Source organism: Puma concolor, chromosome E3, assembly GCF_028749965.1.
Source record: "Puma concolor isolate L17-30 chromosome E3, mPumCon1.1.hap2, whole genome shotgun sequence".
Classification (NCBI taxonomy): domain Eukaryota; kingdom Metazoa; phylum Chordata; class Mammalia; order Carnivora; family Felidae; genus Puma; species Puma concolor.
In genome coordinates, this window is record NC_141682.1 from 19,846,943 (window position 1) to 19,861,454 (window position 14,512).

Here is a 14,512-nt window from a genome sequence, read left to right on the forward strand (position 1 = left end):
CAGGACCATGGATTCCTTTTTAATCGTTTGCCTGTGATGTGTCTGCCCAACTGCCCCACCCTCCCAACTTTGTTGTGTGGTTTCTCTCCCGAGAGTAAGAATGCCCAGCTTTTTTTCTTTTTTGGAGGAATGCCCTCAGGCCACTGGGGGCTTCACCTTGATAAACTGATGTCTCCAGGAATATCCCTTTGTCAAAAGCTGAGGAACGTGGGTATATGTCCCTTGTTTCTGGACAAATCTGAGGCATAACCTTCATCCAGAGCTCCCCTGCAGGATCAAGTTGAACTACTCTCTGCCTGAGGTCATACGTTTGCTTCGTTTCCTTTCCTTCCCTCTCCCGCTTCTCCCACTCTTACTGGTTTCTTCTGGTAGCACTTTTTGACTAAATCACTTGCACACAAATCCTCCTCTCAAGGTGTGCTTCTGGGAAACGTGACCTAAGACATCATCTCGGCGCTTTCTACTCCCGTGTCGCTGCCTACCTGTTAAGTGCGGCTTGTTTTCCAGAATTAGGTCTGGGGCCCTATTCTCTCTACCGATATTGCCCGCACACTCTCGCTGATGTCCGTGGCTTCAACCACTACTCACTTCTGATCGCCACCAAACTGCTTTATGCAGCTCAGTGTAGCTCTATCTCTGCTGGACAGCTCCGCCTAGTTGTCCTTGACCGCTCCTGCACTAATACAGTCGTCATTACCTACATGTGGCTACTGTAATTAATTAAAACTTAAATTCCATTCCCTAGTCACACCGGCCACATTTCAAGTGCTCAATAGCTACACACGGCTAGTGGCTTCCACATTGGATAGTGTCGATACAGAACATCTGTCGTTGCAGAAAGTTTTATCGGACAACTGAGACACATTTCCAAACCTAACTCATCATCACTAGACCCTTGCCTTTCTGCATTCCTCAACTGTGCCTCTCTCCTAGAAACAGCGGGGAGAAACCTCAGAGACTACAGACACTGGAAACTACAGAGGAAGTGTGTGTAAGGGTTTCAGGGAGGAGGGAGGAATTGACATCCTCCTCCGAACTGGGAAGATGCATGGACAAAGACAGCAATGAAGACCTTAGCCAAGGCCACCTGCGGGCTGATGTCAGCTTGGTTAGAGCAGAGGCAGAGCTGGGGGAGTACAGCTGGCTAGGCAGGAACTTGCCTTCTACAACGAATTTTTCCAACTCCAGCTGGCAGCCTCAGCCTTGAATAAACATTCTTGTGTGAGTCAGGGGATTTATCCATCTCCAGTCTCTTGTGTTCCGGGATGAGTATTTGATCCAAGCCAATCAGCTAAGGTCAGTTCTGGAAATTTGATTGCAAATCTCAGAAAAGAAGCATGCTGCTTCTACTTGAGTTGCTAAGCTATTAGGACTTAAGTTTGGAGCCAAAGAAAGCCATTTTACCACTGAGATAGGCCGGCCTGCGAGTGAGGCCAAGTGCATGGGGAAAGAAGAGCCTAGAGAAGAACCACAGGTTTCTCCTATCTTTTGGCTCTTTTATTCAACTGTCCCTGAAGAAGCTAGAGCCGCTCTTTTCAATCGCTTCGGCCAAGATTCCCCCCCTATTGCTTAGTTAGGCCAGTTGGAGCTGGGTCAGCGAGAGACCTGAGATGACTGATCTCATTGTGCTTATGATTTCAACGGCTCTCTATACCTTAATGATTCTCCATTTCTGTGTCTGGTCTTTATGTCTCTCCTGAGCTCCAGACTGTATGTCCTCTGTATGTCCACCTGCCCCCCGCGACGTCCCACAAGCACGTCCAAAGTGAGGTCTTTATTTCTGCCCTTCATCTTTCCTTCTCGTCTCAGATGGAGCCTCCTAGACCTCTTTTCCTCCGGGAAGCCAAGGTCGTAAGTTCAGGCTCCGCCTCTTCTCGGGGCCTCCACCAAGGTCACCCGCGTCTTCCCTCGCCGGGCTCCGCGGGGGCGGTGTCTGCGAACCCCGCAGCCGCAGGGCCAGACGCTCTAGGCTGCGGCGGGCCTTGGAAAGGGCCTCCTCATCTCGCTGGTTTCCGGTACCCGGTGGCTCCTCTAGCCTGCACCAGGGCCTCGAGACTCTATTCCCTAAGGTGGCTTCTCGTGGTTGACGCCTCTTCCTTTGTCCCGACTTTCCTTCGAGAGGCCGCCTGGTGGCATCCACCCCCTGCCCATGATTGCTTTTGGGGTCCCTTTTAGGAGCAAGCGGAGAAGCCCCTCAGCCGTCCGAGGGTCACCCCCCTCTCAGCACTCGATGGGTTTGCACGGACTAGGAAGGTGGCGGAACTGAGCGTATAGGTGCCCTTCCCTCTCGCAGCTCTTCTCTATGGTCGCTTCCTTCGGTGACGGGAAAAGGGGTCCCGGCGCCTGCGCAGAAGCGGCCTGGGAGCTAGTCGCGGAGTGCGGGGGGAGGGGCAGGGAGCGGGAGCTGCCGCCGCCGCCGGAGCTAACCGCGGGGACCGAGATGCAGGTGGGACCGGAACCGGAACCCCCCCTCTTCAAGTACCTCTTCCCTCGCCGCGACCCGGCCTCGGCGCCTGAGAGGAGCCCTGGGTGGGGGCGGGCGTGGGGGGTGGAGGCAGAGGCAGGAGGGGCGCTCGGCCCCGGAGAGTGCAGCAGACGGAGCTGGTCCCGAGGCGGCTGCGGCCCCGGGGAATGGGCGGGTCGAGGGTGTCCAGGGAGTAGGGTCGGGTCGCAGTGCATTGACCACCGGGCCCAGAGGGTCCGAGCCGGGAGCGGAGCCTGCACCCTCCACCACCCGCCCTTCGGGAAATTTCAGAACTGAGCCCAGAGGCAGGTGCACCGGGGGAATGTGTCTGAGGCTTGCTTGGCAGAAGAGAAACTGAGTCACCAGCTCAGGAGCCGCAGGGTCAGCGGGCCTGAAGGGGGCCGGGTCTGCCAGTGGTGCAGAGGGTTGGGCGGGCCTGTGTGAGCCGAGGTGGCCACTGCCTGGAGATCGCTCTCCCTGCTGCGTCTGCACCTCTTGGCTCGGTTCCCCTGTGCTCCATGACTCTTGCGTCTCCTGGCTTCTCGTTGGTTTGGAATTGTCCCTGTGGTTGGAGCCATCTGAATGTGTAGGATCTAGGCCAAGGAGGAAGGGGAGGGGTCGCTGGTTGTGGGTCTGAGCAGGAGTCTGAGGTTTGGGGAGACTTTCCTGAGCTGTCCTCCCCGCAGCCCTGGTGCCAGTCATCATCCAACGTAATATGGGGGAGGAACACTAACAAAGAGCCATGGGTTATAAATGCCAGGCCCAGCTCTGCCACTTGCTAGTTGTAAGAGCTTGGGAAGCCTCTTCCTTTCTCTGATTTCTCTCTTGGAAAAATTGGAACCCATAAAGATAGTAATAACGGGGCAGGCATTTATGGTGTGCTTGCTTTCTGCCAAGCCCTGACAGGTTCCGTTTGATTCTCCCCGAGAGTCTAGGAGTTAGGGATCATGAGCTCTGTTTTATAGATACACGCCCGCAGTTCCGAGAGGACATAGGATCTGTTCAAGATCACGCAGCTAATAGGTGGCCGAGCTGGGATTTCATCCCAGGTCCAACTCCACGTCCCACAGCCTTAACCACCAGGCTCACCAGCCTTTAGGGCACCCTCCCCAGTGAAAGAAGAGGAAGTGAGAAACCCTAGGGCCCCAACTCCCTGTTATGTTTTATTTACTTTGTGGCCAAGAAAGACTTGCCCTGACCCAACCCACAGTCTTCCCCCGCCTGGTGCTGCCTGGTGCTGCTGCTTCTGGGCCCCAGGCTGAAGGCACAAAGAACTGGGCTGTGGCCATTCCAAGCCTCTGTCACACCGTGCTGGGGTGCTGGGCCCTGGGGTCCGCTTTCAGGACAGTTCTGGTTTCAGTCCATCATCCATTCCGCCTCTTGACTGAGCAGACTCCCTCCCCAGAGCTGGACCTCAGGACGTGCGAGGCAGGGTCTCTAAGCGCTGCAGACCTAGCTCCCTGAGAGCTGGGGCAGGGAGGGGCTGTGACAGGCTGGTCCAGCCAGTCCCTGGGGACGAGGACTATGCAGTGGGCAAAACCGTAGACTTGGAGTTCTGAGACTTCTCTGAGCTTCGGTTTCCTCACCTATTATCAAGGTTATTAAAGCCTGTTGCAGGGAAAGGTAAGAACACATGGGAAGCATGTGATAAACCTCGAAGGACCTGTTTTGGAGAAGGGAGGTGGTGTGAGTGGTAAAGACTCCTTTTTAGAGGAAAGTGCTTTGCGGCCGCGTGTCGCTCCTGGAACCAGAACCAGGGGGAGTGGGTTGGGAAGGCAGCGGGGCAGGTGCACCTCCCTCCCCCCAGGGAGCCAGCTGAATGGGGTGGGTGGGGTGTGAGGCTCTGGGAAAGGGCAGGGAGGCGGTGTGGTGTGTTCCCCACTGCTTTCCGAGGAGTCCAGACCAGAGTGGGGAGTCCGCTCGGGGTGGGGCTCTGCCCCCAGTCCCACCTCAGCAGTGACTCGGTGTATGTGCCTCTCTTCCTTCTGCAGCTGCTGTCGCTCACCCCGTGTCTTCTGGCCGCTTCCCTCTTTGCTGCCCCTCCCCACAGGCTCCCCCTCTCCACCTCCTGGGGACCATCATGAATGGTGCCCCTTCCCCGGAGGACGGGGCCTCCCCCTCCCCTCCCCCTTTGCCACCACCCCCTCCCCCGAGTTGGCGGGAGTTCTGTGAGTCCCACGCCCGGGCTGCCGCCCTGGATTTTGCCCGCCGTTTTCGCCTCTACCTGGCCTCCCACCCCCAGTATGCAGGGCCCGGGGCTGAGGCTGCCTTCTCCCGCCGTTTTGCTGAGCTCTTCCTGCAGCATTTTGAAGCTGAGGTGGCCCGGGCCTCCGGCTCCCTCTCACCACCCATCCTGGCTCCCCTGAGTCCCGGTGTGGAGATCCCGCCACACGACCTGTCCCTTGAGAGCTGCAGGGTGGGCGGGCCCCTGGCTGTGCTGGGCCCTTCTCGATCATCTGAGGACCTGGCCGGCCCCCTCCCTTCCTCAGTCTCTTCCTCTTCTACGACCTCCTCGAAGCCGAAGCTAAAGAAACGCTTCTCTCTCCGCTCCGTGGGTCGCTCGGTCCGCGGTTCAGTCCGCGGCATCCTGCAGTGGCGGGGGACCGTTGACCCACCCTCCCCAGCTGGGCCCCTCGAGACCTCATCGGGCCCCCCAGTCCTGGGTGGAAACAGCAACTCCAACTCCTCTGGCGGGGCTGGGACCATTGGCAGGGGACTGGTTAGTGATGGAACATCCCCCGGGGACAGATGGACTCACCGATTTGAGAGGCTGAGACTCAGTCGGGGCGGGGGGGCCTTGAAGGATGGAGCAGGGATGGTGCAGAGGGAAGAGCTGCTGAGTTTCATGGGGGCTGAAGAGGCAGCCCCGGACCCAGCCGGAGTGGGCCGGGGAGGAGGGGCAGCTGGGCCTACCTCAGGGGGAGGAGGGCAGCCTCAGTGGCAGAAGTGTCGCTTACTGCTTCGAAGTGAAGGAGAAGGAGGAGGAGGAAGCCGTCTGGAGTTCTTTGTACCGCCCAAGGTGAGGCCCCGAGGAGGGTGGGGAACCGAGGAGGGTGGGGAACCACCAGGAGCGGGGCGATTGAGCCACCGGAGTGGGACAGCCCACACGCGTAGCCCTGCTCGCTTTGGTTTCTAAAGCTCCTGACTCTGGGGGAGCAGCTGTGGGCAGGACCGCAAAAGTAGTGCTGTGGTCCTTTGTCTGACTCCCTTAGGGCTTGGGAGGAAAGATGGGTCTCTGGAGGGAAGTGAAAGGGGGTCCCTGCACACCGAAAGTTTGGCTCTTGCTTTCTTTCCCAACTTAGGCGTCTCGGCCTCGACTCAGCATTCCCTGCTCTACCATCACAGACGTGCGGACAACCACAGCCCTGGAGATGCCTGACCGGGAGAACACGTTTGTGGTTAAGGTAGGGGCTCTGGGCTCCTGCCCCCTCGGGGAGCGCTTGTTCTGGGGAGAAAGCTAGGATAGCACACTGAAACAAGGAACTTGGTGACAGGAGGTGCCTGTATGTTGCCCAGGGCCTCGAGAGTGTGTCTGGGGCAGTAGCCCCTCTGGGAGGAGGAAAGGGGGGGAGGGTGTTCTTGTTGTCAGCAGGGGTGGCTAAGGGCCTCCGGACCTGGAAGTGGCCCGTGGGCCTCCTCTTGTCCCCATAGGTGGAAGGCCCCTCCGAGTACATCCTGGAGACAGTTGATGCTCTACATGTGAAAGCCTGGGTGTCTGACATCCAAGAATGCCTGAGCCCGGGGTGAGTGAGGAGCCTGACTGCTGTCACTGAGGGGACCCGGTGGGGGTGGGGAGCAGCCTTGGGGCTGCCACTGGTGAGTTGCCTCACAACACCATTTTCCCTGTCTCTGCAGACCCTGCCCCGCTACCAGTCCCCGCCCCATGACCCTCCCCCTGGCCCCTGGGACCTCATTCCTTACGAGGGAGAACACAGACAGCCTGGAGCTGCCCTGCCTCAATCACTCAGAGAGCCTGCCCAGCCAGGATCTGCTGCTGGGACCCAGCGAGAGCAATGACCGCCTGTCGCAGGGTAAGGGCGGAGCCTTAGAGCGCTGTGAACTTCAGAACCCCACCGTGCCAGGCCCAGGCCCTCCCTCCCGACTCTACCGCGCACCCCAGTCCCACCCCTCAGCCGCCTGTTGTCACCCACCGACTGCCCGTCCCTTGTCCCCGTACGTGCCACACCGCAGTTTGCCACTTAGAACCGTCGCCATCGCCGCCTCGCACGAACCCCAGGCGAACTCCCGTCCAGCCTTCCGTGTCCGGCCTTTTCTCCTTTTCCGTAAGCCTTGTGCAGATGTCCACTCTGGCTGGACATAGTGGTTCTCTTCTCCGAGCTCCCGGAACACTTTGTACACATCTTTGTTTTGTTCTTACCGTGCATTTCTGTACACGTGTCAACGGCACGAGATCTTCTCTCGACTCTGTACTTCTTGGCCTGACTAAAGATGCACAGGCCCTACCCACACACAGGCACGCCCAAAGACGTGCATCTGCCTGGCCCAGTTCACCTTTGTAGACTCCGTTATACTCTCTCTCCTGCTCCTCTGTTCTGGGTCTAGGGTTCATGGTGCCTGGCTGTGATCACTGAGGAAACAAATGGGTTAAAGAATGTTGGAGCTAAGATGGACCTTACGAGTCATTAGGTCCAATCTCCTCGTTTCCAGACCCCTCAGGCAGCTAAGACCAGGGAGGGGAAATGGCTTTTCTGAGGTCACCTGAGAGTCACTGACAAAGACGGGGGCCACGCCGGTCCGCTTCCTGCACCACTACACCTGTCTTCTGAGTGCTGACAACGTACGCCATTGCCGTAGGCTCAGGCCTGCCACCGGCAGACATTCAGCAACGCCCTGCTACCTCCCTGACCTTGTGCGAGGCTCTGGGGCAGGATAGGGGAGCCCGGAGATGCCTGAGACGAGCTTCTTGCCTTCCGTGGGCTCCCGGTCTAGTTGAGTTGACGGGCTCTCGCTCCCTCTGGAAAGCAGGACGCTAACACGGAGAGCCTGTACTTAGTGTTCTCTGAGCAGCACAGGCAGAGAGCTTCCCGGGAGCTCAGAGGAAGCGGAGAGTCGGGGAAGGTGGGATAGACAGGATACTACACAGAGGAGGTGAGAGGAAAGAACAGGGCTTGGAGGAGGAGGCAGAGGGCGAGAGCACAGCCCTGCAATGGGGGCGGGGGAGCCCGGGAGCCCTGGGCAAATCGGACAGGATGCTCAGGCTAGCATGGAGGGCACAGGAACACGAGTTAACGTGAAGGTCAGGTCGCCTAGGCTGGGCACATCGGTAGGAGGATCTCTGACGTCTCTGAGGGTTGGAGAGTTGGTCCTGAAGGCCGGAAAAGGACCCTATGTGATGCGAAAATATCCGAGGGATTCTTCGGGACGCCTACCTCCGCGACAGTCACTGTCATTTCAGCTGTCGATTCAGAGAAACTAGAGGTGCGTTGGACTCCAGGCCCTCCGGACGGTCCGTCTGTGGTCCCTCAGCAGGGCCTGAAGCAGAAGTCAGGAGCCGGAGGGGGAGAATAGCAGCGGCCGCCGCCGACAGAAGGACCCGGCATTCCGGCCGGCCGGCTGACCGTGCCGGTGCGCGCAGGACAGACTGGCTGGTGGCCGACCAGTCCTGGCAAAGAGTAGTTTCTCGGCTTCTCAACCTGGCCCTCCTCCCTTGTTTTCCAGGGGCTTACGGGGGCCTCTCAGACCGCCCCTCGGCGTCCATCTCCCCCAGCTCCGCCTCCATCGCCGCCTCCCATTTTGACTCCATGGAACTGCTTCCCCCAGAGTTGCCCCCCCGTATCCCCATCGAAGAGGGACCCCCAGCAGGCACAGCCCATCCCCTGTCAGCTCCCTACCCACCCCTGGACACTCCGGAGACGGCCACAGGTACCAGAGGTGAGAGTGTGTGTCTGCGTCCGGGCCCGGTTGCCCCCCCTCGGGAGACTCTCCTCTCGGGATCCTGAAGGATCTGACCCGGGGGAGGGAGGTGACGTGTGAGGGGAAAGCAAGGCTTTTCTTCTCCCAGGATGGGGGAGGCTTCCCTGACACCCCGGTTTCCCTCCCTCTCTCCTTCCTGAAGGATCATTCCTGTTCCAGGGGGAGTCAGAGGGAGGTGAAGGGGACCAGCCCCTCTCAGGGTATCCTTGGTTCCACGGGATGCTCTCTCGACTCAAGGCCGCCCAGCTAGTGCTGGCCGGAGGCACCGGCTCCCATGGCGTCTTCCTGGTACGTCAGAGTGAGACGAGACGGGGTGAATACGTCCTCACTTTCAACTTCCAGGGCAAGGCCAAGGTGAGTGAGGAAGAGGCCGTGCGGCACGCAGTGAGCCCGCGGGTGGAGCGGGGGAACGTGGCCGTGCAGGGGAGAGGGGCTCCCGCTTCACTCTGCTCATCCTGCCCTCAGCACCTGCGCCTGTCGCTGAACGAGGAGGGTCAGTGCCGGGTCCAGCACTTGTGGTTCCAGTCCATTTTCGATATGCTCGAGCATTTCCGAGTGCACCCCATCCCTCTGGAGTCTGGAGGCTCCAGTGACGTTGTTCTTGTCAGCTATGTCGTGTCCTCCCAGCGACAGCAGGGTGAGCAGAGCAGGTCTGCAGGGGAGGAGGTGCCCGTGCACCCAAGAAGCGAGGAGGTGTGTGTGCCAGCAAGACGGGGCGGGGGGCTGTGAGGAGGAGAGGCTTCGTTAGGGAGAGTAGGGCAGAGCAGGCTCCTGGGTGTTGGGCTTTCGGAGGGGAAGCAGGACACTGAGGACGTAGGGAGGCAGAGGTTCCTCACTGGAGCCGGGAGGAAGCAGAAGCTGGGCCGGTGCATCCCCATTCCATCAGACCCCTCTGTTCCATCATCTGTGTGTCTCTTGGATCGGTCCTCTCCAGCCTTGTCTTTGCCCTTTGTCACAATCTCACCTTGGGCCTGCCCTCCTGGGGGATGCTCGGTCTGATCCCCCTCCCCCCTCCTCCCTCGATGTCTGACGTCCCTGTCTGATCTCTCCTTTTCCCCACCCCAACGTCCCATCTGTCCCCACGTTGCCCCTCCCCCTCCCCCAGGCCGGGAGCAGGCCGGGAGCCATGCAGGGGTGTGCGAGGGAGATCGATGCTACCCCGATGCCTCCTCCACCCTCATGCCCTTCGGAGCGAGTGACTGTGTGTAAGTGTGGTCCTCCTCTCACCGCCGCCCATGATCCATCTTCCATGGACGGGGGGGGTTGCTCAGGAGACGGGATGTGGGGGAGATAGCACGTGGCTTCTGGGGGGATGAGTGCAGGGGAGGCCGCCGCAAGAGCTGGCCTCCCCTCCACAGTCTGTCTTCTTACCGTTCCTATCCAGAACCGAACACCTCCCATGACCCACCCCAGCCCCCTGAACCCCCTTCATGGACAGATCCCCCACATCCTGGGGCAGAAGAGGCGTCGGGGGCGCCAGAAGTGGCGGCAGCAGCAGCCGCAGCAGCCAAAGAGAGGCAAGAGAAAGAGAAAGCGGGCAGTGGAGGGGTCCAGGAAGAGCTGGTCCCCGTGGTTGAGCTGGTCCCCGTGGTTGAATTGGAAGAGGCCGTAGCACCAGGCATGGAGGCCCTGGGAGGCGCTGGATCTGGTGGGGACCCCGGGGCCACCCCAATGGTGCAGCTGCAGCAGTTACCACTAGGGGGCGATGGAGAAGAAGGGGGCCATCCCAGAGCCATTAATAACCAGTACTCCTTCGTGTGAGACACCCTACCCCGCTCTTTCTCCACTCTTCTTGCTCCCCAGCCCTTAGTTCATGAGATTGGGGCTGGGCAGGGATGTAGAGGAGCGGTAGGAATCCCCTCCCCACGTGCTTCCTGACCCTTGACGGCCAAGGGCATATATGTTGGTACAAGAAGAGGTTCAAGAGCCCTGTTAACTCCCCGGTTCGTACACTACAGGTGCCCCATCCCCTGGGCAGGGGATTTGGGCTCCATTACCTCCCTGAGGGGCTCTTATGGTCAGCCCCACCCCTGGGGGCCTTTTCCCCATTAACCACCCCCCCAGCCCGAGGAAGGGTGAGGGGGAAGGGCTGTCCGTTATATTAAGGTGGTTGTTGTTGTTGTTTTAAACAAAATGGAGAAGCATAAATAAATAAAAGGGTTTATCTCAGTTCCATCGTGATGGCTGTGGCCACTGTTTGCAGCGGGGGCTGGGGCAGGTGGGGCAGGAAAGCAGCCCACTTGGCGTTGCCCGCTTCAGAGCTGAGAGGCCAGAAGGCTGCGTCAGGTCAAGTCCCTGTTGCCCTCTAGCCCTGTGCTTTCGGCCCATTGCTCCCCCGTGGGCGGTCCTGTTTGTTGAGCGGTAAGTGCAGAGCCCAATAGTGCTTCTCGGGGTTTGCGGCCAAGTTCTCTTAACGGGACCGGACAGTGAACAGCAGGATCGGCAACCTCCAAGGACCCTTCTTGCTCTAAGTTCTTCAGTTAAGGCTTCCCACCCGAGGGAGAAAGCAGGCAGAGGGAGATCGTGGGGGCGGGGTTGGGGCACAGTGGCCGTGTTGGGAGAGGTTGAACGTGGCAGCCACAGAGTCTGGCTGCGGAGGGGCCCAGGGCAGGCTGGCTGCTCCCCTTCTCGGGGCCAGGCTGGGAAGCTGGGGGGTAGATGACAGAGAGCACTGGCTTTCACTCCTAGCTTTTCCTCTCCTTTGCTGTTTGGCCTAGGCCAGGTGTTAGCCTCTCCAGGCCTCAGTATCCTCACCTGTAAAATGGGAAGTTTCGTTTGGGTTGGAGCTGCTGATATGATTTGCTTGGCCTGGATAGTGTTTCCATTGGGATTTCACCTACAAGTTCAGATGACTGGCTTCTCCAGAAAATCAGAAGATCCACCCTCACGTGCTCCTCCGCTCTCTTGCCGCATCTGCTCCATCCCTACTGGCCCACTTCACTCACGTGGGCTTCCCAGCCCCGTGGGCAGGAGTTTGCAACCCCTTTCACTGCTTGCAGCGCCCCCATTAAACCCAGGCTCTGCTCTCTGAGCTGAATTGCAGCCATGGGTTTCCCAGCCCTGTGGGTGGTGGGTGTCCACAAGGAGGGGCCGGGTTCCGAAGAATCCCGCCTGTTGTGCTTCGCCCTCTCCCCTCCTCACCTCCACCCAGCGCTGCCTCTCACCTTCCTTCCCCGGGGAAGCAGGGAGCCTACGTTCTCACGCCCCTCAGCCACCGTTCCCCCACCTCCAGGAGGCCCTACCCATGCTTATGACCTTGCTATTCTGGGCCTTGCGTCCTGTTGGGAGATGGACAGGAGACAGCTGGGCTCACAGGCCACCCAGGCTGGGGGCTAGCTGGGGGAAGCCTGCTGGCTCTCCCAGTTTTGTCTAATCCCTGGGGCTCCCCCAAACCTTGGCCTCAGGAGACTGGGGATAGACTTGACCTTGCAAAGGAGGGGATGGTATGGACATCTGGGTGCTGTATTCTGGAAAGTGAGGTGGTGAGTGAAGGCTGTGGCGCCCCAGGGTAAGGAAGACATGATCCCCTCCTAATCTAGCAGCAACTGGTGCTATGAGGCTCCCCCTCCCCCTAAACCCCCGCCAGCGTCAGGAACCTGCCTTCTGAAGTGGGTGGGGGAGGGGGACAAGGAGCACCCCGCACTCCAGGACCTGCACGTCTTGGCTGGAAGAGCCTCAGAGACTGTTTCCCTCTAGCCTTGCTATAAGGATGGTTGAGCTGAAGTTTGGGACCGGTCAGGGAGTGGCCAGGCTCTATGTCCCTGTCCTTCAGAACCAGGCCTCTCCCATTAGCTTCAGCCCTCATAGGAGGGGAGGCACACCCACAACCGTGGGCTTGGAGACCCCAGCGGGAGGGATCCAAGAGAACCAGTGCCTTCCCGGTCCGCACCCCCAGGCTCCCCGACGGCCAGCCTTTTGCAGCTCTTGTCGTGTGGCTCTCCCTCTCTGGCTTCAGCTTTCCCTCTGGGAAGTTGGGGGAGGTAGGAGTCACCTTAAAGGGCCCGGCTGGCAGCAGTGTCCTGTAAAGCCTTCCTCCCTTCGGCCTCCTGCTCTCAACTCCCTCGAAGCTGCGATCCCTTCAGTCTTCCCCCCCCTTCTCCATGTTTGGGCATTCCTGCTCCTTTAAGACTGTGCCCCTGTCACTTCTCCAGGTGGTGGCGGGGAGAAGCCAGAGAGCACCAAAAGGCTTGGCAGATGCTGAGCCTGATTCTGGCCTAAGAAGGTGGGTGCTGGGCCAGATGGAGGTGCCTGTGGATGTGACCCCACTGTCTTGAGCCCCCATCCCCAGGTCACAGCTTAAGGGAGGGGTTTGTTAGAACCGTGAAAAGGGGGACAGAAGGAGCACCGTGTCCTCAACTCACCCAGAAGGCTCCCCTCCCCCCCCAAGTCCAGGCAGAGAGAAGGATAAGTATGGGGGGCTAAATCCTTAAGTGCCACCCACCCCTGCTGGCCAGCCCGCTCCCCCAAAGTGAGGCTTCCCTTTCCTTTGCTCGCCGTCTCCTCTGTCATTGTCTGCTTAGGAACTTGAGTGCCAGGGAGGGAAGCAGCCTGGAGAACCCTTTCTGTGGCCTGGACTGCTGACTGTCCATCTTAGGAAGCCGGAGGCCTAGACGCAGGAAGGACTTGAGGCTCCTTCTTCCCTTCCCTGACCTTCCACTGCTGCTCTCACTGAACCTCTCTCCTCTCTCTGCCCTCCTTTCCTCCCCTGCCCACAGCCCAGGCTACCCTCTGCTCCTCCAGCAGCTGCCCTGGTAGCAACCAAAAGACGCCCCCATCCCGGAGCAGGGGTGGGGGTGGGGGGCTCAGAGCAGCTGCTTCTACCAGGAAGCTGACACCAAGGCCAGCCGCTCAGCAACAACTTGTGGCTTTGCACCCAGCCCTGGGCCCCCACCCACCTGGCTGCCGCATGCCAGCTCCCTGCTGTCCCTTTTCCCCATTGCTCCTCAGACTTCCCTCTGACCCGGGCAGCCCTGTCTCTGTTTCCCCAGCTCTGTTCTGTCCTTATTTCCCCTAGACCTGTCCCCATCGAGCTGCCCCCTCCCCATTCCTTCCGTCTGGGACCTCTACCCTATCCAGCTTCCCAGCCCCCTTCCCTTGACACCCCTTCCTCCCTCATGCCTCTTCCTGTGGGATGTGCCCGGCACCTGAGCAGCTCTGATCCTCTCTCCCCTGGAGGAGATACTTCGGGGTCGGGGGGAGTGCAGACCACACATCATCTGGGGTCTGCCATGTGAGCCCCTTGAATTAAAGAATACAGTGGGGGATGAGGTGACCCTCATTCCATGACTGGGGGTGACTCCCGCCCCCAACCTGAAACATTTATCCCTCTCCCTCTGCCATCAGCACATTCTGTAGCCTCTTGGATTACCTGGCTGTCTGGGTATCCCGTTTTCTTGGGGGGGGGGGATTCCCTATCAGGGATGGGGGGGCCCCCGAAGGCTACATTCCCAGAGGCTGAGTTAGAGCAATGGGGAGGGGGGGTAGTTTGGGGGAGAGACAGGCAGTCCTGGCTTTGCTCACCAGGGCTTGGACACTAAATCCCTTGTTGATGGCTGCAGCAACCCCTCCCGAGGGTAGGGTTACCATCTTCTGCCCTGTCCCCTTGACCCTCTCCCCTCCCTACTTCCCCTTGTCCCTCTAGAACCATTTCCTCTGGCCCCCAAAAGGATGTTGTCCCCCTCTCCAGTCCCCTGAAGGTTGGAGTATCTGCAGACTGGGTGAGGAAGAAGGAGACTGTCACAATAGAAACAGGTTGAGAGTAGGTGGAACGGGATGGGGGTCGGGGAAAGAGAAGGGTGGAGGCCTGAGGGTAGAAGTCGGGAAGAACTGGGGGCATGAGTTTGGAACAGGAAGTTCGGTACAACCAAGGAAGTCCAGGCAATTGGGGGAGGGGTCAGCAGAAGACAGAAAGTGAAGTCTTTCCCTGCCCCCCCCTTCCCTGGGGCTGGGGCCACCTTAGCTTCCCTCATGAGTGACATCTCAGGCTGCAGCCCCACTGTTCCCCCTCTGTCAGCAGAAATATCTCTCTTCTGACCCCTCCTGCCGGAGTCTTAGCCAGCCAATCCCTGATCTGGGCGGGGGGAGCCTGGCCCCCCCTACTCCCTCATAAGGACC

The 14,512-nt window shown here is 59.4% G+C and overlaps 1 protein-coding gene across 6 annotated transcripts; it reads left to right on the forward strand.

The window, feature by feature from the left end:
• The first annotated feature begins 2,294 nt into the window (after nt 1-2,294).
• On the forward strand, nt 2,295-10,567 carry SH2B1 (SH2B adaptor protein 1). 6 transcript variants are annotated; one of them, XM_086692555.1, is made up of 9 exons: nt 2,295-2,446; nt 4,456-5,483; nt 5,767-5,868; nt 6,116-6,207; nt 6,320-6,495; nt 8,144-8,356; nt 8,541-8,752; nt 8,864-9,035; nt 9,783-10,567. In XM_086692555.1, the coding sequence occupies exons 2-9, from the start codon at nt 4,545-4,547 to the stop codon at nt 10,157-10,159; spliced, it is 2,283 nt and encodes a 760-aa protein (XP_086548681.1). In that variant the 5' UTR covers nt 2,295-2,446; nt 4,456-4,544; the 3' UTR covers nt 10,160-10,567. The 6 variants fall into 6 exon arrangements, with proteins under 6 accessions (XP_086548681.1, XP_086548682.1, XP_086548684.1 ...); XM_086692556.1 differs by lacking the exon at nt 2,295-2,446 and adding an exon at nt 2,554-4,087; XM_086692558.1 differs by lacking the exon at nt 2,295-2,446 and adding an exon at nt 9,504-9,603 and having other exon boundaries at nt 2,554-5,483; nt 8,864-9,091; nt 9,783-9,922.
• The last annotated feature ends 3,945 nt before the right edge of the window (nt 10,568-14,512 follow it).